The 22912-nt window shown below is 36.4% G+C and overlaps 1 protein-coding gene across 2 annotated transcripts in view; it reads left to right on the top strand.

Annotated features, from left to right (window-relative positions):
• The window catches only part of TBCK (TBC1 domain containing kinase), a 228335-nt gene that overhangs the window by 12312 nt on the left and 193111 nt on the right, over window positions 1–22912 (top strand). For both annotated transcript variants that reach the window (XM_029235214.1, XM_029235215.1), the window contains exon 3: window positions 2789–2861. In XM_029235214.1, the coding sequence (XP_029091047.1) occupies window positions 2789–2861 (73 nt within the window). The remainder of the gene's footprint in view (window positions 1–2788; window positions 2862–22912) is intronic.

Raw genomic sequence — 22912 nt, 5'->3', positions numbered from 1 at the left:
AGACTCATTCATTTCTAATGGCTACATTGAGCCTTTGCTCAAGTTAACTCATTTAACAAGTATTTTTTAATTAGTTGCTTATATGTTTGAGGTATAATTCTAGACACTGGGGATGCATTTTAAACAAGACCAATATCCTTCCTGCCATCATGAAATGCATTATCTAGTAGAGAACAAAGGCATTAGATAAAAATGTATACAGATCTTTAGGAGTTGAAATAAGTGCTACAAAAGAAAAGTACATTGTGGAATAGATTATATGATAGGAGGAGCAAATTGATTTGGGAGGACCAGGAAAGTGTTCCTGGAGGAAATCATATTTAACTGAGTAATGAATAATAATAATAGCTAACTCTTAGGGCTTCTTATGTGCCAGGTTCTTATTATGTATTAACTCATTTCAACCTCACAACAGCTCTATGAGGTAGGTACTGTTGTTTTACGGAAGAGGAAACCTTGGCATAGAGAGGTTAGCAAACTCCCCCAAGGTCACATAACTAATGAGTATTAAACCTAAAATTTGAGCCCAGACAGAATAGTCTGTGCTCTTAACCACTATGTTTCATGATAGGAGTTAACTGGGAGGAGGAACAAGGAAGATCATTTTAGGCAATGGGAATCCATGTGCTAGTATTTTAAGGTAGGAAAGGGGAAGGAAGACCAGTGTAACTGGAAGTTGGTGAGTGACAGACAAAATAACAAAAAATAAAGCTAGACAGGGAGTTAACGTATTCAGATTTATTAATTATTATATTATCACTTAGGTTTTAATATGAAAATATGTTGGAGGGGGAATAAGAATTAATATGAGAAGATTAGTTAAGAGATTGTTGTAGTAATCTAACGAGGGATGATGTTGGATTGGGCCCAGATTGTGGCAGATGGAGCAAACTTTACAGATTCTGGAAACATTTGGGAAATAGAAAGAGCAGGGCTTTTTCTTTGGATTTGAGAAAGGGAGATTACTGCTAAATTTGTAGCTGGAGCAGCTGGCAGGATAGTGGTACCATTTACTGAAACAGTACTAAAGGGAAAGGCTTAAGGAGCAAAATAGAAATTCAGTTTGAGTCCTGTTGTGTTTGAGGTAACTTTTATATTAAAGTGAGAAACTGGCTATAAAAGCCTGGAGTTCAGAAGAGAGTTCTGGGCTTGAGATAAAATTTAAGAGTCTTTCAACCTTGGAAGTAAATAAGGAGAAAACACAGTCTGAAGACCCAGAATCAAAGGTGGAGGCACTAGAAGCATTTAAATTTGGGTAGAAGAGGTACCAGTCTACAGAGGAGACTGAGGAGAGGTAGCCAGATAGGTGTAAGGAAAATTGACAAAATGTGGTAAGAGGGAAAGCAAAGGAATGCTGCTTCCCATTTTGGTTTTCTGACAGTATTATTTACTTTTTCCTTCTAGAACTTCACAGTTGTGCTAAATTGCTTGGAGTTCAACTTTGCATGCTGTTTTCTTTATTGAATTGAAGAACTAGAACTTTTATCTCAACTTTCTTTCCTATTTTATTCCTTTGTTTCCCCTCATTAAATGTTCTTTCAAATTTAATTTTCTTTAAGTTCCTGTTTAGATCACTTGGAGTTTTTTTCTGAAAGTGATAGTTTTCATTTATAGTTTTAAAATTTTGTGTTTCAGATCATTCTATATAATGCCACCACCTCAGTTTGAGCTTCCAAGATGTGACCCATACAATATCCTGCCCTCACACCTCACATGATTGCCTGTGTACCATTGTCCTTCATCTCTCCTCCCAGCAGGCAAGACCATACCTTGAATCAGTCCTTCCCATCTTCTACTCTCATTTTTCTACCTTTGCCGTTTTTCATTTTCACCAAACCTCCTTGCAGTTATCACTATTTCTGGTCCCTTTTCACCTTTACTTCTTTATCTGGTCCTAGCTTGCCATCTGTATTATGTGTTTACCTTCTTCCTTTTTTAGAACTCATTTTGCATAGATATTCATAGTACCCCGGTTTCTTTCTCCTGAAATAACCTTATCAAATCTCCAACCACTTGTGAGCCCAGTTGTGCTTTTCTCTCACTCCTCTTACATTCTTTCATCTAAAAAGGAAAAGAGTTTGTTGATCTGCTGCTGTGTCAGACAACGTGTTAGTCACTAGGTACCTGATGATTACATTAAAAATGTATAGACCTTCAAAACTGTGCTGTCTTATTCTTAAACAGTTGATCTGTTGGAAAATAAAAATTACATCATGATATAGATTGTGCCCACCCAGATTTTATATTATTACTAATCTCAGCAAGCCCCATGATGTTACAAGTAACCCCAAGCTGATTTTCTGTTCTTTCTCCATAGTCATGATTCAGAACATTTCTACTTTTCTCAAATTTCTGAACTCAGTTTCAAAAACCTTATATTTGAACCAGACCGTCAAGACAATTTGTCCCTAGCTCCCAATTTCCCCTTCACTTCAAAATTTCTTTATATCTTCATCCAAGCTTTTTCTTCTCCTAGTCTGTGTCAGAAGAAGGATTACTTCTTTTTGCCAAAGGTAAACTTTTCCAGCTGTTTTTCCTGATGCACATGGGAGAAATTCTAGAGAAAAACACAAGATGAAAAGAAATTTTTATTTAATGTGTTGTTTTATTACACATTTATCCTGTTATTCTACATATTTGATTTTTATGTAGTTAATGTAGACTTTGAAAAGCTCTTTTAAAATATCATTTGTACTATATGTTAATAACTTTAGTGGGGTATATTATTTTGTTATTAAAACATTGTGTTAATCAAATATCAAGTGGAGTTGGTGTTTTTTTTACTCAGAGAGACTGGTGGTGGTGGCTGAACACTGTGAACAGAGTCTAGAAGACTTGCTTCGAGAAGGGAAACCCGTGAGGTACTGTATAATATCAGGACAATTACATGAAAAGCAGAAATTGGCAAACAAAAGGCATTTTAACTAGAAACTACAGGATTTTAGTTTCTTCTGTTACTTGCTTAATGATAAAATCCAGGTGTAAATTTTCACTTTAGGAAATTTAATTCACAGGCCTCATAGAAATTCAACATTGACATTATCCAGTGTTCAGCTTTTGTGAGGTAAGCATTCTGAAAAGTACTTGACAAAAAATTACTAAAGAGGATATACAGGAAAATTTGAAATCTTTTTAGTACCAAGCGTTTCTCTAGCTGAGTTTTAAGAGTATTTCCTGAGAGAAGTACATGGTAACTTCTCACAGGGCACTGGTATTCTTAGGGACATAGGGCATAGTGAACTGTGTAGAAGGCTAGATTGAAGAATAGAGAGAAATAATAATCATGGCTTGGGTGGAATATAATCATACAGTTTAAATTCAGTTATTTCAGGGGCTTCCCTGGTGGTGCAGTGGTTGAGAGTCTGCTTGCTGATGCAGGGGACATGGGTTCATGCCCCGGTCCTGGAGGGTCCCACATGCCGCGGAGCGGCTAGGCCCGTGAGCCATGGCCGCTGAGCCTGCGGGTGTGGAGCCTGTGTTCCGCAACCAGAGAGGCCACAACAGTGAGAGGCCCGCGTATCGCAAAAAAAAAAAAAAAAAGTATAAATTCAGTTATTTCAGTGACACATGAAATTTACTTTCTAAGGCATTTTTGGCAAGAAAAGTGGTCTAAACTTTCTTACAAATATACTATTAAATGAGCTTCTTAACAGATTTTCAGAAATTATCTTAAAGTTATGAAAAATGTTTCTTTAATGAATTAAGTTGTACTAAACCAATGAAAAATATTTGCCATGAGCCTTTATAGGATTGTAATTATCCATCCTAGATTAAGGAAATATTCTTATTCTTAGTCAATACTCTTTAATCATTGCTATATTATAGATGAAGGTAAATCTTTTGCATGGGAGGAAAAATGTGTATCTTACTAAATGGTAGTAATTTAATAGCAGCAAAACAAATAAATTGAATAAAAGTACTTTCCTTGCTACTTTAAATGGTTTGGTTTTAAGTGGTCGCTGGAATGAAAGATGCAGATATCAAGTATCCAGTTGCGTCACTTGCTTTTTTAGAAAAGTCTAAATCTGACCATGGTGATAAAAGTGACTTTTCTATATATTTAACCTAACTTAGTAAATATGTTCTTATAGGTATAATTTTTGCATGTCACAAATCTTTAATTGTATTTTTTTAAGAACATATTACTCTTTGCCCACCAGTTTAAATTTACACTTTATAGGCCACCAATGCAAAAAAAAAGAAAAAGTTCTCTGTGAAAGCTAGTTCACATTAAAATTGAAAACCAATTGTAGTCATGTCTTTAGGAATTTTAACTGAGTTTGGGTTAAATTTGTATAAAGATTTACAATGCAATATGTATGATGAAAAAGCCACTAACTAGCTAGGCAGCCTTGGACCGGTCTCTTAATCATTTTCCATATCTGTAGAACAGGGAGTTTTACTTGAACTAGGGATCATTCTAGAGGAAGTTATTGTCAACTTTATATTTTATTTAATATGAATTACATGTGATAATATATTAATCAATTGCCTTTATAAGCATATGTTTTCTTATACTAATATATTATACTAGTATATTAACCTACTATTCCCCATTACTTAAATGGTAGATTTTTTTGACAGAAGAACCCATGACAAGTCTAAGTGTAAAATTCAGTGCTATAATATTAAAGGCAAGTTGTTTTAGAAACGTCTATTTTATGATCCAGGAATCCTCGTCCTAGGTAGAGGATCTCCTTAAATTTGTGCCCAAGAGGTACATCATTTGCCTCCCTGTAGTCCCAGCCCTGCTTTGGCATTTAATTAAGAGAAATGAAAAATGCATGCCCACCAAAATATTTGCACAAGAATGTTCCCAGAAACTTTATTCATAGTAGCCCCAAACTGGGAAGAACTCAAGTGTCCATCAATGGGAGAATGGGTAAGCAGATTGTGGTATATTAATCAACAATAAAACGGAATAAACTACTGATACAACAACATGATGAACCTTAGAAATATTATGCTGAGCAAAAGAAGCCAGACACAAAAATCATATTCTTCCATTTATATGAAGTTCTAGAACAATCAAAACTCATCTACAGTGATAGATATAAAAATAGTGCTTGACTCTGGTTGGGAAGAGGGCAATACAAGTACTGATTCAAAATAGCCTTGACTGAACTATCTGGGGAATGGAAATTTTTACATCTTGATTAGGGTATTACTTATGGTGCATGTTCTTGCAAAACTTGTCAAAATTCACTGACGTGTACACTTAAGAGTGTGCATTTTGCCTATGTAAGTTATACCTCAAAAATTTTTTAAAGCCTGTTGAGTTATTTACTTGGCTTGAGTTGTGAGTCTCTCATATAGCAACAATGTTATGTTGTTAATGAAGATGCTTCATCCAGTGGCATACTTGTTTGTATTTCTTTGTTTCTATAAGAAGAAATAGTATGAATTAGTTATTGCTGCTTAACAAATTACCTCAACACTTAGCAGCTTAAAACAATAATAAACATTTATTAATTTATACAATTTCCCTGGGTCAGGAATTCAAGAACATTTAGCTGGGTGGTTTTAGCTCAGGATCTCATGACATTGCAGTATATCAGCTGGGGCTGTAGTCTTCTGAAAGCTTGACTGGGGATTCAGTCAACTGTTTCTAAGTTAGCTCACTCATTTGGTGCCAGTTGTTGACAGGGGGTTTATTTCCTCCCTACCTTGAGGGCCTTTCCATAGACCTCTTGATTATTCTCACAGTATGGTGGTTGGCTTCTCAGAGTGGGTGAGTGAGCAATCTAAGAGATGAGAGAAAGCAAGGTGGAAGCGGCAATGCCTTTTATGACCTCTCCCGAGGAGCCACACATTGCTATAGCTCATTGGATACAGAGGTCAGCCATTAATTCTATTCAGTGTGGGAGAGGATGACACAAGAATGTGAATCCCAGGAGTCAGGGGGCATTGGAGCATCTTAGAGTCTGGCTGTCACAGAAGTCTTGGAGATCATACAAGTACTCAAAAAAAAAAAAAAAAGGGAGAAGGTAGGAATGAAATACTAAATCAACATTAACACTAACTGGAAAATAAAGTTCCTAAAATTATTCAATACTCATTAGGGGACTTGGGACAGAAAAAAGGAAGAAGTTCACCCTATGAAGAGGACAGATTATTAAGGGAATATCCAGAAGTATCAGAGGACATAGCTATGCTATGATTGGAATTGCTCTACATCATGTAAATTGATGTTACCCATGGTCTTGTGCTCCCAGCCATTCCAGAGGACTTTATAAGCCACAAGTAGAGTAGGTCTTGTCATCAGGGTGGTAGTAATTGTAGGATGTTCCTTCTGATCTCCACATTTCCCTCTTTGCCCATATCTGTCCTTCCTTTACTTACTGAAGAGAACTAAAGGAGAGAGAAGCTGGTGACTCAGAAGACAAATTTCCATTTTCATCATTTTACCACACTCTACCCTTTTACTTTATTTACTTTTGATTGTACTATATAAGGATATAATTGCCATTGCTTTGTCAATAAGATTAAATCCATTAGCTCATGAAAAGTTTTACTTTTCTGTGCTTGTCATCATTTATCGTTGTTTTAGAGATAATAAATCTCATAGCAATGGATACCAGTAGCCTCAACAGTGTAAAGGTATAAAGAAGCCACCTTTCTTCAGTGCCCTTATATATGTCTTCATGAGGATAAAATGTTATAGATGGAAGCATATTCTTTGAGTAGGTAGCAGAATATCAATAGGATTAAATGCAGATTTCATACTGTCTTTCATGACATTTACATGGTCTTTTTCATTTATTTAAAATAGAATGTATGGTAGTCTTATGGGTCTTTGTAATTTCTTCAAGTGAGATATTTTTAAACATTTTTGTAAAGTATTGTTTTTAATCATTCTGGTAATAGATTAACATTCAATATTTTCCTTGTTCATTTTGGGATATAACATTCAGCACTTACTGCCTTTGAGTAGAAACGATTCTGTCAGGTTCAGTTCCAAGTTGTTATCTGATCCATCCATCTAAATTAGCTTTGTTGAAAACTATTTGACTTTCCACATATTTGGATTACATTAGTCTCCAATAACAGAGCAGGTTTCATGTGCAGGGTTGATGTGCTGCAGTTTTAATTAATTCTATAATCTATTTATGGAAAGTGAGAAGATGTTCTTATGGTTTATAAATCAGTTCTTTCCCCTACTGCCAAAAGTAAGCACCCTGCACCTGTAAGAAAGGCTGATGCAAAGTAAACAGGAAATCTATTTAGATGGGATTGCTATTTGAGATCCATGATTTTTACTTGTACATCTGTCTCTAACTGTTGCAAAACTGTAAGCTGCCAGTTGTCTGGTAGTTATTTGCAGTTCATTGTCCAAACTTAAGCATCATTTAAGGCATATATCTTACTGGATTTATATTTTGAAGAAAATTTTGCGTCTTCTGTAAAATTGGTGGAATGGGGGATAGAGGAATGAAAACTAGAAACTTAGAGAAGAGTCTTGTATCAGTTTACTCACTAACTTTTTTCATGATAAATTTAATATCACTTAACTAAGCAATGTTGTACTAAAACATTATGGTAGTAATTCGTATTACAAATGTATTGTAACTCAAGACTATCTTGAGGTTTCAGATCTCACTAGAAAATTAAGTGTTCTTTCTTGTTATAATTTTAATAGCCATAAAACCCTTTTGAGAATTCATGTTATCCAAACCAAAAATAATAATTTTATGCTATGACCTGGAGCTTATAATTGAGTCAGTCTTTTATGAAATAATGTTATTTGTGAGGGTAGTTTGCTAACCTGGTTTGAAAGAAAACTCATTTTCTTTAGAGTCTATTCAAGCTTGAATATGAGGAATTAATTTTGGAGAAAGCTTCTCTCTTTTCAGTGGCTTTTATATGTTACTTGTGCCAGAGTTCTCTCTTGCCAGTATCCTCTCCAGTTTCAGTTAAATGATCAAAATTATTTGCTGGAAACATAGAAGCATGGAATTCAATTAAACTCCTATAACCAGTACATTTCAAGAAAAAAAGTACAGCGTTTGAAAGATTTGTTTGAAATCATCTCATATTTGGTGCCTGTGAATCTATTTAATTGCTACCCTAAAGCTAGATTCAAGGTACTGAAAAGTGGAGAAATTTAAATTTCATCTCATTTATAAAATATTTTCCAGAAAATGTTAAAAAAGAGATATACCTTTTGTCACTCCTATTAAAACAAGCATGAGGGAAATGGTTTGTCTTTTAAGTCTAGGTGCTATTTGGAAAGCATTTCCTGTTTGTGTTATTCAGAGCATGTACTTTTTCTTAATCTATAAAAGTGCCAGCAAGTATAGTTCATAGACAGATATTCAGCAGAGTTTTGGCACTTGCAGTAAAGCTCCTGCATTGTCCTTACATTTGCAAGTGAAGGCAGGGTGAGTAGTGCAGTCAAGTTTCTTTAATAAAATGTAGTTTGTCATATGTTTTTAGGGTTATGATTTTGAAAATTTACCAGAGAACCATCAACATTGCAGAGGTTATACATGAGACTTTGATGGGAAGCAGGCTATGTCTGCAGCTGTTCACTAGCTTGATGGAAAACATGATATGACTTACTCGAATGAGTAAGTTTTATTTGCCCCTATTAAACGATTGCCTACTCACTGAATTAGATATGCCAAATAATTTTGAACACATTCTAGAATATGCTCCACAGATGGCTAATGAGCCACGGGTCATAGTCATCAGAAATAGGTAGTAGATACTCTTATTTTAGAATATAACCTGGTGGTAAAAGTTAAGGCTCTCATACATTTTTTGCCTTCAAGGGCCCTAGTTTCAAAATGCATTTGAAATTACCACAGTATAGTCAAGTAACTTAAAGATTTATATAACTGATGTATATTTTTCTTCCAATTTTACTTGTCTTGTTTAAAGACAGAAATAATACAAAAAAAAGATGGTCTTCACCAGGCATGGAATCTTGCAGCCATCTTTTGCTTTCTCCCTGTCTTGTATCGTTTATCCTATTTGCCAGTCAAGTATTGTTAATACCACCGCCGTGATATTTCTCTTGTCTCTGCTGTCCTCTACATTGTTTAATTCAGGCTTCATTAACAAAGAGCTTGACTATTGCATTGCAGCATTCTCCTAACTGGTCTTCCTGCTTTTAGTCTTTCCATACTCCAGTTACTCCTACTTTCTGCTGCTATATTAATATTGTTATAGATGAATCCATTCCCTGCTCAAAAACATTTTGTGGTTCTCCATTTGTGTGTGTGTGTGTGTGTGTGTGTGTGTGTGTGTGTGTGAAGAAAATGCATTTTATAGGCATAGGACCTGACTTTAAACTCTCTAAATTACTTCCAGAGTATCTAAATTGTTCAAGTATTTTCATTGTTGCCAATATATGGTTGAAGAAATTGAGTGCCAGAGAATTGAAATATACCTTGTTGAAGACCAAGCTGTCTTTTTGCCCAATGTAGATAGCACAGTGTACATAACACTTCTTCAAGTAATTCACTTACCTCTGTCTGCCTCTATACCATACCACTGAACCAAAGCACAAATTGTATTTTTCTCCTCCAAATTCCTTTATTACATTGTATCTCTCTAGTTGTAAGGTACCTTTCCCCTCCTAAATTATAATAGTTTTCCTTGCAATTATTTAATTAAGGAAGGTATGGTTTACTTTCCCTTAATTAACTATACATTTTTAACATGCATACAGCATTTTTTACTTTTTCTGTCTCCCGAAATTGTTAGCATAAGAGTTTGCATATAGTTAATGTGTTATAAATTAACTGTTAAATGAACTAATTATGTTTTTAGTTTAGTCATGCAATTTGAATTCTATTTCCCTATTATCTTCATTTTAATCACGTGTCATAATTATATTTCCCAAACAAATGAGTTTTGGTGAAAGTATATTGCAAATGTATCTTGGTAATTTGTTTATGATTTTCTTGGAAATATATTTATTTCTGAGATTTATTATTTTCTTTAAAAATGGAATGATTCGAGGAAACAAATTGTCGATTTCCTTTCTCATGACTCTGGGGAAGAATCCACTTCTAAGCTCATTCAGGTTGTTGGCAGAATCCAGTTCCTTGCAACTGTAGGAATGAGGTCCCTGTTTCCTTGATTACTATCAATGAGGGGCTGCTCTCAGCTCCTGAAAGCCATCTGCATTCCTTATCATGTGGCTTTCTCCATCTCCAAAGCCAGCAATGGATAATATCCCTTGTATCACATCTTGCTCATGCCTGGAATCTCTCTTATTTCCTGTCTCTAATCTCTAGATCCAGATTTCAAGGACTCGTGTGATAAGGTCAGCTGCACCATAGAATATAATGTGATCATGAGGGTAAAATCCATCATATTCATAGTCTTGGGGATTATGCCAGGTGTACATCAGGGTACAGGGATTTGGGGAACCATCTTAGAATTCTGCCTACCTCAATTTGGTTACTAAAGATTTGGGAAAATTTTTTAGTCTTATGGCAAGTGTCATATTTGGTGTTCTCTTTCGTATTAGTAAATCATTTTGGCTGAGATGGTGGGAACTGTGATGTGTCAGGGGTCACCAAGACCACTCCCAGCTTCAGTGATTCAATAGAAGCACTCACAGGACTCAGATGTTATTATACTCATGGTTACATTGTACTCATTGCAGCAAAAGGATGCAAAGCAAAATCCAACAAAGAGAAAACAATGGGGCAAAATATGGCGGAAACCAGGCACAGGCTTTCCAGAGTTCTCTCCCAGGAGAGATGTAAAAGATGTCCTTAATTTCTGCAGCACAAAAATTGTGACAACATGCACAAAGTATTGCCTATTAGAGAAGCTGGCCTGAGCCTAGGAGTGAGAATTTGTATTGGGGGTTGGTCACAAAGGTACATAATGCCTGTGTGACTGATTGCAGTTAATGATGCTCCAGACCATCCCACACACACACACAGAAGGAAGCAGGTGTTCAACATAAATCACATTGTTTGCACAAACTATCTGGACAAGCTAGAGTGATTCAAGCCTTCAAATGGGCAAAACACTTTTATCAGTTAGAGCATTCCAAGAGCATAATTCCCCAAAGCCCACTAAGGGCCAGACAGGAAAGTAGGCGCTTTGGGGAGAATGTGCAAGATTTGAAACTGATGAGAGATTCCTTTTTGAGGAGGTATCAAGGTAGATTTTATATCTGTGCCAATAATTTATGAAATATGTGTGACTTTATATAGACTAATGGTTGCTGGTCTTGTTCAGTTAGGATTTATGTAAAACCTTTTTTTTTCATTCATCAGCAAAGTATTAGCTCTCCATTGTTGCTGTAACATATTGCCACAAGTTTAGCAGGTTAAAGCAACACAAATTTATTATCTCATAGTTCTATAAATCAAAAGCCTATTGGGCTTGGGTGGTTTCTCTGCTTCAGGTCTAACAAAGCCAAAATCAAGGTGTTGGTGGGGCTACATTTCCCCTGGAGGCCCCAGGGGAGAATCCATTTCTAGGCTTATTCCCGGTGTTAGAAGAATTTAATTCCACGCAGTTGTAGGACTGAGATCCCTGTTTCCTTGCTGGCTGATGGCCAGGAGTTGTTCTTAGCTTCTAGAAGCCACCACCATTCCCTGGCTCATGACCCCATTTCTTCATCTTCAAAGCTAGTAGCAGCAGGCCTAGTCCTTCTGATACTTTGAATCTCTGACTCTTCTGCTTTGCTCTTCTACTTTCGGGGTTCACATGACTACGGTGGCCCACCTGGATAATTTGGGGTACTCTCCCTACTTTAAGATCAGCTGATTAGCAACCTAATTCCATCTGCAAAGTTCCTGTACAGTAGTACCTAGACTAGTGATTGAATTAAAACCTAGGTGACAGGAATCTTGGGAGGATTCTGCCTACCACATTCTTTATACAGATAATTACCAAAGTTTTCCCTCCTCGCTAATATCTAAATCTCATATTATTAATTATACGTCAATTTCTAAAAAGCTAAATGAGGGAATTCCCTGGTGGTCCAGTGGTTAGGACTCCGTGCTTTCACTGCTGTGAGCCTAGGTTTGATCCCTGGTTGGGGAACTGAGATCCCACGAGCCGTGCAGCATGGCCAAAAAAAAAGATAAATGATTAATTAACTAAGCAATAATCCTTTCAACAATTATAAGCATGTTTAACCTGTGTTTTTTTTGTTTGTTTTTTTTTGCGGTACGCGGGCCTCTTACCGCTGCGGCCCCTCCCGCTGCGGAGCACAGGCTCCGGACACGCAGGCCCAGCGGCCATGGCTCACAGGCCCAGCCACTCTGCGGCACGCGGGGTCCTCCCGGACCGGGGCACGAACCCGTGTCCCCTGCATCGGCAGGCGGACTCCCAACCACTGCGCCACCAGGGAAGCCCCTAACCTCTGTATTTTTGATGAAAGAAATTTTTCTGAGTCACTCGAGTTGCCTGTTATCTTCAGAAAAAAAAAAATCAAACTTTAATAAAGTTTAAATTCAAACTTTATTATATGCTATTTTCCAGAATTATAGTCAAGAGTAAAGTAAACCCTTTGTTTATTAATATAAAATTCTTATTGTGGAGAGGGAACTACTTCAGTGTCCATGTACAAAAAGGATGGCCAGAAACCATGTAAATATGTTGGTATAGAATGCTGACCTGTTATTTTCCATTAGAGACACTTTTTTTAAGCCAAATGCATCCTTAGTTGAAATTTTTAGTGAAGTAATAGATGCATGTTATTTTGATAGAAAGAGAGCATGAGTGAGTGCACAAGAGTAAGGACTAGAGTGAGGAAGGAGACTAAATTTGGGATGGGGAATATCTGTAATAGAGATTATAAACTCATTTGAGTCCAGGCAAGTAATTTGAGTGAAGTGTACTGAACTGAAACTGGGTTAAACTGGAAAGTAGGTAACACATCAAAAAGATGCAGCTAATATTCAGCTCCAGCTCCTGTGTTGCCTTGTAAGAATGTGTCCCAGTGTTACTATCTCTTTCAGATTTTCAAAAGAACTCAGAATCTGGATTCTTACGTGAAATCTCTGAATTTCTAAACATTTTCAAGTAGTTAAAAAGTTTTAAAAGACCATGATCCAAACAAAACAAAATAATGGGCCAAATTTGGCCAATGGGCAGCCAATTGGCAATATCTGGTCTAAGAAGTTAAGTTGTTGCTAGAGGAAGATACTCTATGCTTTGTCTGATTTAAACAGATGGGGTCATTGTGAGAAGAAGTGAAAAGTACTGGGTTTTTTAACTTCTAAGAATCATTCACTTATTTAACACATTGGAGAGAAAAGGTGAAATATCTGCATTTTCAAATTTTACTAGTGAGGTGGGAATTAAAAGATTGTTTTTGTTTTAACAGCAGAATGATCTGAGAATGATAGGGCCCATCTGTGTTGGAAATTATTTTCACCTATGATAACTTTCTACTTTAAGAAGAGCATGTGTGTAGCCTCAGTAGTCAACTATCACAGCATTTTTTTCATTTACTCATTGTTTTGCCTCCTATTAAACAAATTAATTCCTTCAGTGAGTGAGGACACTTTAGTAAACTAACTAAGGAGGTTTGTGTTAGGAGTTGCACTGACTTTAAGGGAACACCTTGTATTTTATTCTGTGGTATTGTCTATACCCATGAAGGGCAAAAGAAGGAGGAAATAGTAATGAAATTGAAATTAACCAGTACAGTTTCCTATTGGGAAATGTTTGAAAAGCAGAAACTTCTGAGTTGATAAATTATAAGGTGTCAACATGTAAAAGAACACAAATAAGTTCTTGAAATCAGTCTGTAAGAGGCTCAGAGGGTTTTTTTATTGTTTTATTTTTGTCTTTTTTTTTAGCTATACTTTTTTTAAGTGCTTGTGGTAGCGATTACAATGTACATCCTTAATTTATCACAGTCTTCCATGATTAATATTATGCCAATTCATATATAATGTAGGAATCTTATAACAATATACTTCTGTCAGTATTTACCGTCCTCCCATCCTTTGGGTATTGTTGTCATACATTTTACAATTTATATTTACTTTATATATATTATAAATCTGACCATACATTATTTTTTTGCTTCAAACAATTTCTTTAAAGACCTTGAGAAATTAGGAAAAAAAATTATTTTGCATTTAACTACATATTTACCATTTCCTGAGCTCTTTATTCCTTTGTTTTGATCCAGGTTTCCATCTGGCCTCATTTTCCTTCAGCCTGAAAAACTTCCTTTAAAATTTCTTTTAGTGCAAGTCTGTTGTTGACAAATTCTTACAGATTTTGGTGATCTGAATGTCTTTATATTACCTAACTTATTTTTTTCTTGACTAGTATTTAATTATAAAAATGTCAAACATAGCAAAGTTGAAGGAATTATACAATATACCTTTATCCTACAATTAACATTTTTGCCAACTTTTGCTTTATCATATATCTGTCCCTCCCACTACCTGCTCATTAACTCATTCTATTATTTTGATGCATTTCAAAGTCAGTTGCACATATGAGTACACTTTATCCCTAAATCTTTCAGCATGTATATCATTAAGTATAATTTAATATGCATGCTTATGATTTCTTTTTAGGTAAAGTTTATATTCAGTGAAGTACAGAAGCCTGTGTATCATTTGATGGGTTTTGAAAAATGTATATACATTGCTGTAGCCCAAATACACATTAAGATTAGATCTCTACCATCATCCTAGAAATTTTCCTAATGCCTTTTCCCAGTAAATCTTTGCCATTCACCCCACCCACAACTCCTAGAGGCAACCACTTTTCTGATTTTTTCACCTAAGATTAGTTTTGCTAATTCTAGTACTTTATATAATTAGAATTATACAGTATATACCCTTTTCTGTAAGGATTCTTTCACTCACCCTCATGTTTCTGAGAGTCATCTATGTGGTTTCGTATATTATAACTCATTCCTCTTTATTGTTGAGGTGTATTACATTTTTTGAATATGCCATGGTTTATTTAGCAGTTATCTGTTTATGAACTCCTGGGATATTTCCAGGTTTTTGACTATCATAACAAGTTGCTGTGAGTGTTCTCATAAGTCTTTATCTACTTATTTATTTATTTTTGGCTGCATTGGGTCTTCGTTGCTGTGTGCAGGCTCTCTCTAGTTGCGGAGAGCAGGGGCTGCTCTTCGTTGCAGTGCGTCTGCTTCTCATTGCGGTGGTTTCTCTTGTTGCGGAGCACAGGCTCTAGGCACACGGGCTTCAGTAGTTGTGGCACGCAGGCTCAGTAGTTGTGGCTCGCATGCTCCAGAGCACAGGCTCAGTAGTTGTGGTGTACAGGCTTAGTTGCTCTGCAGCATGTGGGATCGTCCTGGGCCAGGGATTGAACCTGTGTCCCCTGCATTGGCAGGCGGATTCTTAACCACTGTGCCACCAGGGAAGTCCCTCGTAAGTCTTTCTGTGGGCAAATGTTTTCATATCTCTGCGTATATATGTAGCAGTAGAAGTGATGGCTTATATATGTATAAGCATATGTGTCTGTGTATGTATACGTATAAGTATATAAGTATATGATTAATACTATTAGAAACCACCAGACCTTTTTCCAAAATGTTGTACCTTTTACGTTTCCTACCAACAATGTGTGAGAGCTCTAGTTCCTCCATATCCTTGCCAGCAGTTGATGTTTTCATTCTTTGAGTCGTAGTGAGTATAAAGTGGTATCTCACTGTAGATTTAATTTCCATTTCCATGATGACTAAAAATGTTGGGCACTTTCTGTGTACTAATTGGACATTCATATTGTGACATACATACCTGTTCAATTTGGGGGATCCCATTTTTAAGTGTGTTATTTGTCTTTTTATTATTGATTTATAGGCATTCTTTGTACATTCTCTATATTCTCCATATATAGACTTTGCTAGATATTTTTTGCAAGTATTTTCTGCCAGTATGGCTTGTCTATTCTTAAGGTGTACCTTGATGAACAGAAATTATTATTTAGAATGAAGTCTAGGGTACCAATTTTTCCTTTTTTGGTTATTGCTTTTTGAGAAAACTTTGCCTTCTCCCAAGTCATGAAGATATTCTCATATGTTTTCTTCTAGAAGCATTATAGTTTTAGATTTTATGGTGGATCTTTGATCTTTCTCAATTTAATATTTGTATATGGTGTTCAAGTTCAGTTTTTGCCATATGGATATCCAGTTGTTCCAGCTCTATTTGTTTAAAAGATATTTCTTTTCCCATAGGATTGCTTTAGTGTTTTTATTGAAAATTAAATGACCATGTAATTGTAGGTCTATTTGACCTTTATTTTGTTTCATTTATCTCTTTTTCTATCCTTATGCCTGTCTTAATTACTCTAACTTTATAGTAAATCTTGAAGTCAGGAAATATAAGGTTCCCAACTTTGTTCTTTTGTTTCAAGATTGCTTTAACTATCCTTGGTTTTTTGCATTTCCAGATAAATTTTATAATAACTTTCTCAATTTCTAAAAATGTCTGTTGGTATTCTGATTGGGATTGCATTGCATCTACGGACAAATTTAGGAACAACTAACATATTAACAATATTGAGTCTTCCAATAAATGAACATGTTGTTTCTCTCCAAATTTTTTTTAAATTTATTTATTTAATTTATTTTTGGCTGTATTGGGTCTTCATTCCTGTGCGTGGGCTTTCTCTAGTTTTGGCAAGTGGGGGCTACTCTTTGTTGCAGTGTGCGGGCTTCTCACTGCGGTGGCTTCTCTTGTTGCAGAGCACAGCCTCTAGGCACGGGCTTCAGTAATTGTGGCACGCAGGCTCAGTAGTTGTGGCTTGCAGGCTCTAGAGCTCAGGCTCAGTAGTTGTGGTGTATGGGCTTAGTTGCTCCATGGCATGTGGGATCTTCCTGGACCAGGGCTTGAACCTGTGTCCCCTGCATTGGCAGGGGGATTCTTAATCACTGTGCCACCAGGGAAGCCCTCTCTCCAGATTTTTAAGTCTTCCTTATCTCAGCAATGTTTGATAGTTTACAGTGTAGAGTTCTTGTTCTTTTGTTAAATTCATTCTTAAGTATCTTATGTTTTGATATGACTATAGATAAATTTGTTTTATTTTCCAGTTGTTTGTCGGCTAGTATGTAGAAATGCAAGCAGCATAGGCATGCAGTATATAAAAATACAAACATGAACTAGGTCAACAAAAATAAACATAAGACCTATAGATTGTAAGAAGAAGGAAGAGGAGAAAGGATAAAAAGGGGAGGAAGAGTTGGAAATATATTTCTATTTAATGATGATATGGTTGTTTATGTGGAAAATCCTAAGGAATCTAAAAAAGTACTCTTTGAGGGGCTTCCCTGGTGGTGCAGCGGTTGAGAGTCCGCCTGCCGATGCAGGGGACACGGGTTCGTGCCCCGGTCCGGGAAGATCCCACATGCCGCGGAGCGGCTGGGCCCGTGAGCCATGGCCAATGAGCCTGCGCGTCTGGAGCCTGTGCTCCACAACGGGAGAGGCCACAACAGTGAGAGGGCTGCGTACCGCAAAAAAAACAAAAACAAAAACAAAAACTACTCTTTGAATTAATAAGTGAGTTTATAGTAAGGTCACAGGAAACAAGGCCAGTATAAAAATATCAGCAATAAGTTGTTAGAATATATTGCTTACTTAGCAGTAAATCGCCCAAACTGCTTAGCATCTAATTTTTTCTTAAGTGTATTAGATTGAATCTTCCTCTTGGAAGATCAAGTAATCCAGTGAGGTAGAAAGCGATTATTTAATGTAGTCTTTGAATAATATTAAGGCCTAAAGCAAATTCACTAGCTCATAGTCCCTAGAACTTAGATATGAAACTATTTTAGGTAGACAGGGTGCCAGAAATCACCAAACTGGGCGCTTGTGTTACAGCAAAGGTGACTTGACAGTTTCTGTCTAGTGGTCATCTGAGATGAGATAGTTGGAAAACTGAGATAGCCATTGTTTTTGATGATAATAAATACTTCTTTAATGTTTTAATAAAAGATACTTTTGACTGAATGGAGGGTGATCCTATCTCTGTGTGGATATGGGTTGCAGTCATAATTGCTAGCAGGGTCAGAACTTTTCTCAGAGAGCAAGATTGGATCTGATCAATTTCTTGAACACGTACTTGATTTTAGCCCCAGTGGACAGCAGAATAAAACATGGGAGAAATTGTCTTTGTTTGAAAACAGAATTGAGAGTGGAAGTTGTCAAATGTCCTTTTCTATCATAGAATAAGCCCCCATAAAATTTTAAAATTTGAGCAAGTCTGCAAGGGTAAGCTTGTCAAAATATAGCAAAACTAACCTCCAGATACCTAGAAGACTTAACTTGTCCAAAGGCATTCTTTAAAATTATTCATCTGGATGGCACTATACTCTCCAAAACGATTTCAGTTTTGACATAATTAAAGGTTAGAAATTCTTTTAAGCAATAATTGGCCAAAATTTCTTGAAGCTATTTCTGGATGGAGGGTCACGTCATCAGTATGCAAAAGGACCTCTCTCTACAATGTCAGCAGGCAGACATCTAGTTCACCTAAAAGCTGTTCAAACTAAGGAGGGGAGGACTATCGCTGGCTCTTTGTATTTTTCTCTCAAAACAGATTTTTGCTCTGACAGAGTGGGCCATTTTTGCTTATTATAATCTTACAATAGTATTTCCTTATAGGCTTTTTGAGTAATGTTAAAAAGCCTTGAGATAATATTTATGTTGTATAGTTTGGCACATAAGCAAATATTGTCTGTGGTGTCAAAAACAGATGACAGGGCTTCCCTGGTGGCACAGTGGTTCAGAGGCCGCCTGCCGATGCAGGGGTCATGGGTTCGTGCCCCGGTCCGGGAAGATCCCACATACCGCGGAGCGGCTAGGCCCGTGAGCCATGGCCGCTGAGCCTGCGCATCCGGAGCCTGTGCTCCACAACGGGAGAGGCCACAACAGTGAGAGGCCCGCGTACCGCAAAAAAAAAAAAAAGCAGATGACATATCAAAAAAATCAATCAAAAGATTTACCAAGATTACCAGAAACTGACTGACTTTAATAGATACTAATTAAGATGATGGTCAGTGGAAAGGTAGTTATAACTTTTCCTTTCCTCTTTTAAATGTTAGTCTTGAAAAATTATGTCAGTAATTAATTGGCAAAAAATTTTAGGAGCTATCTAAATGAGCTTTCTCTACATTTTTTAATAGGATGTGTTACACATTACACCCTAACCCTTGGTATATAATAAGGGAATGATATATATGAGGTCTTAAATAAGTTAATGTTAGCAGCACTTTTAAGAGCTTTGGGACATTCTTTAAGTGGAGCACTTTTAAATTTAAAACATTTAATCATATCATTCATAAACAAGAGGGATAGAGAAAAGGAAGGGACACAGTATTTTTATTGAGCACATGCTATATTGTAGTTACTTTGCTATATACTTTTCATAGGTAACTTTAAGGTTATTACTCCTAGTTAGTGAGTGATCTAAGGTTTACAGAATATCAAATATCTACTAAAGTCACAGTGTAGCATAAATAGTGAACTGTGCGTCTGAAAGGCCTGTTCTCACTGTAGCCTTTCTTAGAGCAACAGTACTCCAGAATCTGCCTTTATGACAGGTCCTGTTCAAACAGCACAGTCTTTTGAGAGAATGAGCTGCTTTAAATTTCCAAGTTCAGTGAGTCCTATCCATTAATTATCAGACTATCTTGATGGCTCTGTGGGGATTTCTTTGTTTCCTGGCATTTTTATCCAACTAGAAACCAGAGAACCCAGTGCTTTCACTTTTTCAGACAAAGAAGCAAGCAAAACTTGTTTCTTTATGACAGAAATCTATTGGTATACGCATGGCAAAATGGTTTCTGTTGTAAGATAGTTGGGGTGGAGAAGTGATCACTACAAAACAATATACATGGGGTTCCTGAGTTCTTATTTTATTTTGGCTTCCTCAGCCACCTATTTCAATTATTTATGCAAATGCAAAGTTTAAATTAGAAATGATTTATTTATCCTAAATTATTCAGAACCTCAAAAGGGAAGGACTAGACAAAAATAATGATGATTATAGCAACAGCATAATTGCAGAATTTTGTGCAATACTTTGTGCTAAACATTGTCCTAAGCACTCTACAATGGTTATCTTATTTTTTTCTTATAGGAGCTCTATGATGAGGTTTATTAATATTACTTCCATTTGATGTGTGAGGAAAGTTAGGCTCTTATGAGGGATCCAAGAAGTAAAGTAATTTTTCCCTGATCATACAACTAATGAGTTGTAAGAGTTCCAGGTTCTCCCCTAATGATGGCAAAATGATCATAACTCTAGCTTCATATCCTCTCAGTCTTCCAGAAGGGAGCAAGCCATTTTTATTGGATGCTGTGTAAAACCTAAGATTTCCAATCAGAACAATTATTATAGCCAGGAGAAAACAATTGACAAAGGCCCGAGTCATGTTTCCACTCCTAAAGGCAGGACAAGTGGGCTGAGGAGTACAGGAGAGAGGTGGAACCTGAAATGAAAATTGTAAGTTATCATTGGAAGAAAGGGGCATGGATACCAGGAAGGGAAACAACAAATGTCTGCTGCATTTTAAAGAACAAGTAACTGCTCTAAGCCTCAGTTACTATATCACTACCTGGAGCTTAAACTCTTTCTTTTGATTTCACCATCCATGCTGTTAAACACAGAAAAGCAGTGTAGTGTAGTGGTTAAGGACGTGGACTCTAAGACCAACCTGCTGGGTTTGAATCAACTCATTTCCATGAGTGTCTCTGCTTCAATTTTTTTACCTTCTAGGATAGTGGGGAGAATTAATGAAGTAATAGATGTGAATTACTTATAACAGCACTTGATATAGTACAAGTTATCTGTTTCCTATTAGTAGCAGTGGTGGTAATAGTGTTGTTATTATAGCTACTATAGTGTACTAAATGATTATTGGATATTATTATCAATAAGCATTGCCTGTGCAACAGTTATAGCCTTTCTGTGATGACCAATTATGATTAATCTACTCAAGGATCATTCCATACTACTTCAAGTACATATATGTTTCAGATAGTGGGCTAGGTGCTAGTGTGTCTGAAGATGAAAATATAAAGTCCCAGCCTTTAAAGAAATTGCTAGCTAGTGAGTAGACAGAGCTGTAACAAACAATTATAAAATTGCATTTTTTGGGGGGGATGTACTCACAAGAGGTATATGCAAGTTATCTTGGTAGACAGAGTACCTCACAGCCAGGAGAATCCAGAAAAGTTTTACTAAGAAAATAATGCTTGTGTTGAATCTTAAAGGATGGATAAGTATCATCTAAGTGGACCAACTAGAAGGGCAGAGAAAATAGCAAGTGCAAAAAGACATTGGTATGCAAGCATATGACTAAAGTAGAGGCAGAGGGTCTGTGGGAAGAGAAGTGGAGGAAATGAACTTGGAGAGCTAAGTACTAAAAACATCCATCAGAAAGCAGTGAAAGTGCTCTCCCTCTTTTCCTTTCTAAAACAGTTTTGGAGGGTAGGAGAGGGCACTCTTGTTTAAGATGATGAGTCTTAATATGTGCTATTTTGGACAGTGACTTAAGATGAAAAAGTGGTGGTCATATGAAGAATGAGAGATTTCCTATTTATGAGCTCCTCACACATTACCTAGAAGAAAGATTCTGATTTTTCTCTGCTCTAGTCATCTCAGTAAATGAAAGTGTTAGCTCTCTGCTACAAGCAGTCTGGTCATTGCATTTGACCTGTGCATGCTGTTAGTATCTAATTGTACTTTCTCTGTTAATATGTTAGTTTATTCACTAGCTAGACATTTTGTCAGCTGTCAATGTTGTTTGTCTTGGTGATAGGCCATAAAACATCAGTTGTTTTTTACACCATTTACCTCAGTTTCAAAGGTAGATAAGTACTTCAAAATCATCATGATAATGATGGAACATCCCCAGTTCTACCACATACGTATTAGACTAACCCCAGATCGTAATTTTCATGTTTTGATAGTCTTCCTTATTAGTTTTTCCCCCACAAATTTTTATTTGTTCTCCCATAATGACAGTTTTAAGAATGTGATACTCCTCAAAAATCTGGGACTCCGTATCGTTCTTTATTTTCTTGTGAAATTTTATGTTAAATGTGTCTACAGCTTTTCTGGTAAAATACTATACTGTGTTTAGCTGTTAAAAGTCTGAAAGAGAAAATGTCCGTCAGCATATGAATAGATAAACATTATGGCATATCCATTCAGTGAAATACAAAGAAATGAACTGGTAATACAGGCAACAACATGGATAAATCTTAAGAACGTCATTCTGAAAAAAAAAAAGCTAGACATAAAATAGTGCTGTATCATTCCATTTATTTGAAACTCTTGAAAAGACATATTTAATCTATAGTGATAGAAAGCAGTTCAGTGTTTGCTTGGAGCCAGGGGTAGGATATGGGATTGGCTGGGAAAGGGAATAAGAGAACTTTTTTGAGATGATGGAAATGTTCTGTTTCTTGATTGAGGCAGTACAGTTGTCAAAACTCTTCTGATGGTATATTTAAAATGAGTATATTTCATTGTACATAATTTGTATCTAAATAAAGATCATTTAAAGAAAGAATTACTCTGTTATAATCATGTCATGATGGAGATAAACTAGTCACCTTGATGTCATGTGTATCTTTATAGCCAACTATACTTGTTTCTATGGCTGCTGCTACAAATTGCCACAAATTGAGCAGCTTAAAACAACAGAAATTTATTATCTCACAGCTCTGAAGATCAGAAGTCAGAAGTCAAGGTGTTGGTAGGGCCTACTCCCTTTGGAGGTTCCTGGGAAGAATCCTTCCTTGACTCTTCTAGCTTCTGGTATCAGTATTCCTTTGCTTCCTTTTGGCTTGTGGCCGCATCACTCCAATATCTGCCTCCGTCTTTACATCTCCTCCTCCTCTGTGTGTCTCTCTCTTATAAGGGCACTTGACATTGGATTTGTTCCCAACTGGATAGTCCATGATGATCTCCTCATATGCAAAGACCC

Source organism: Monodon monoceros, unplaced genomic scaffold (assembly GCF_005190385.1).
Source record: "Monodon monoceros isolate NGI ecotype Baffin Bay Population unplaced genomic scaffold, NGI_Narwhal_1 Super_Scaffold_20, whole genome shotgun sequence".
In the NCBI taxonomy this organism is placed as follows: domain Eukaryota; kingdom Metazoa; phylum Chordata; class Mammalia; order Artiodactyla; family Monodontidae; genus Monodon; species Monodon monoceros.
Note: the sequence above shows the minus strand (reverse complement) of the source record. Positions and strands in the feature narration are given on the sequence as shown.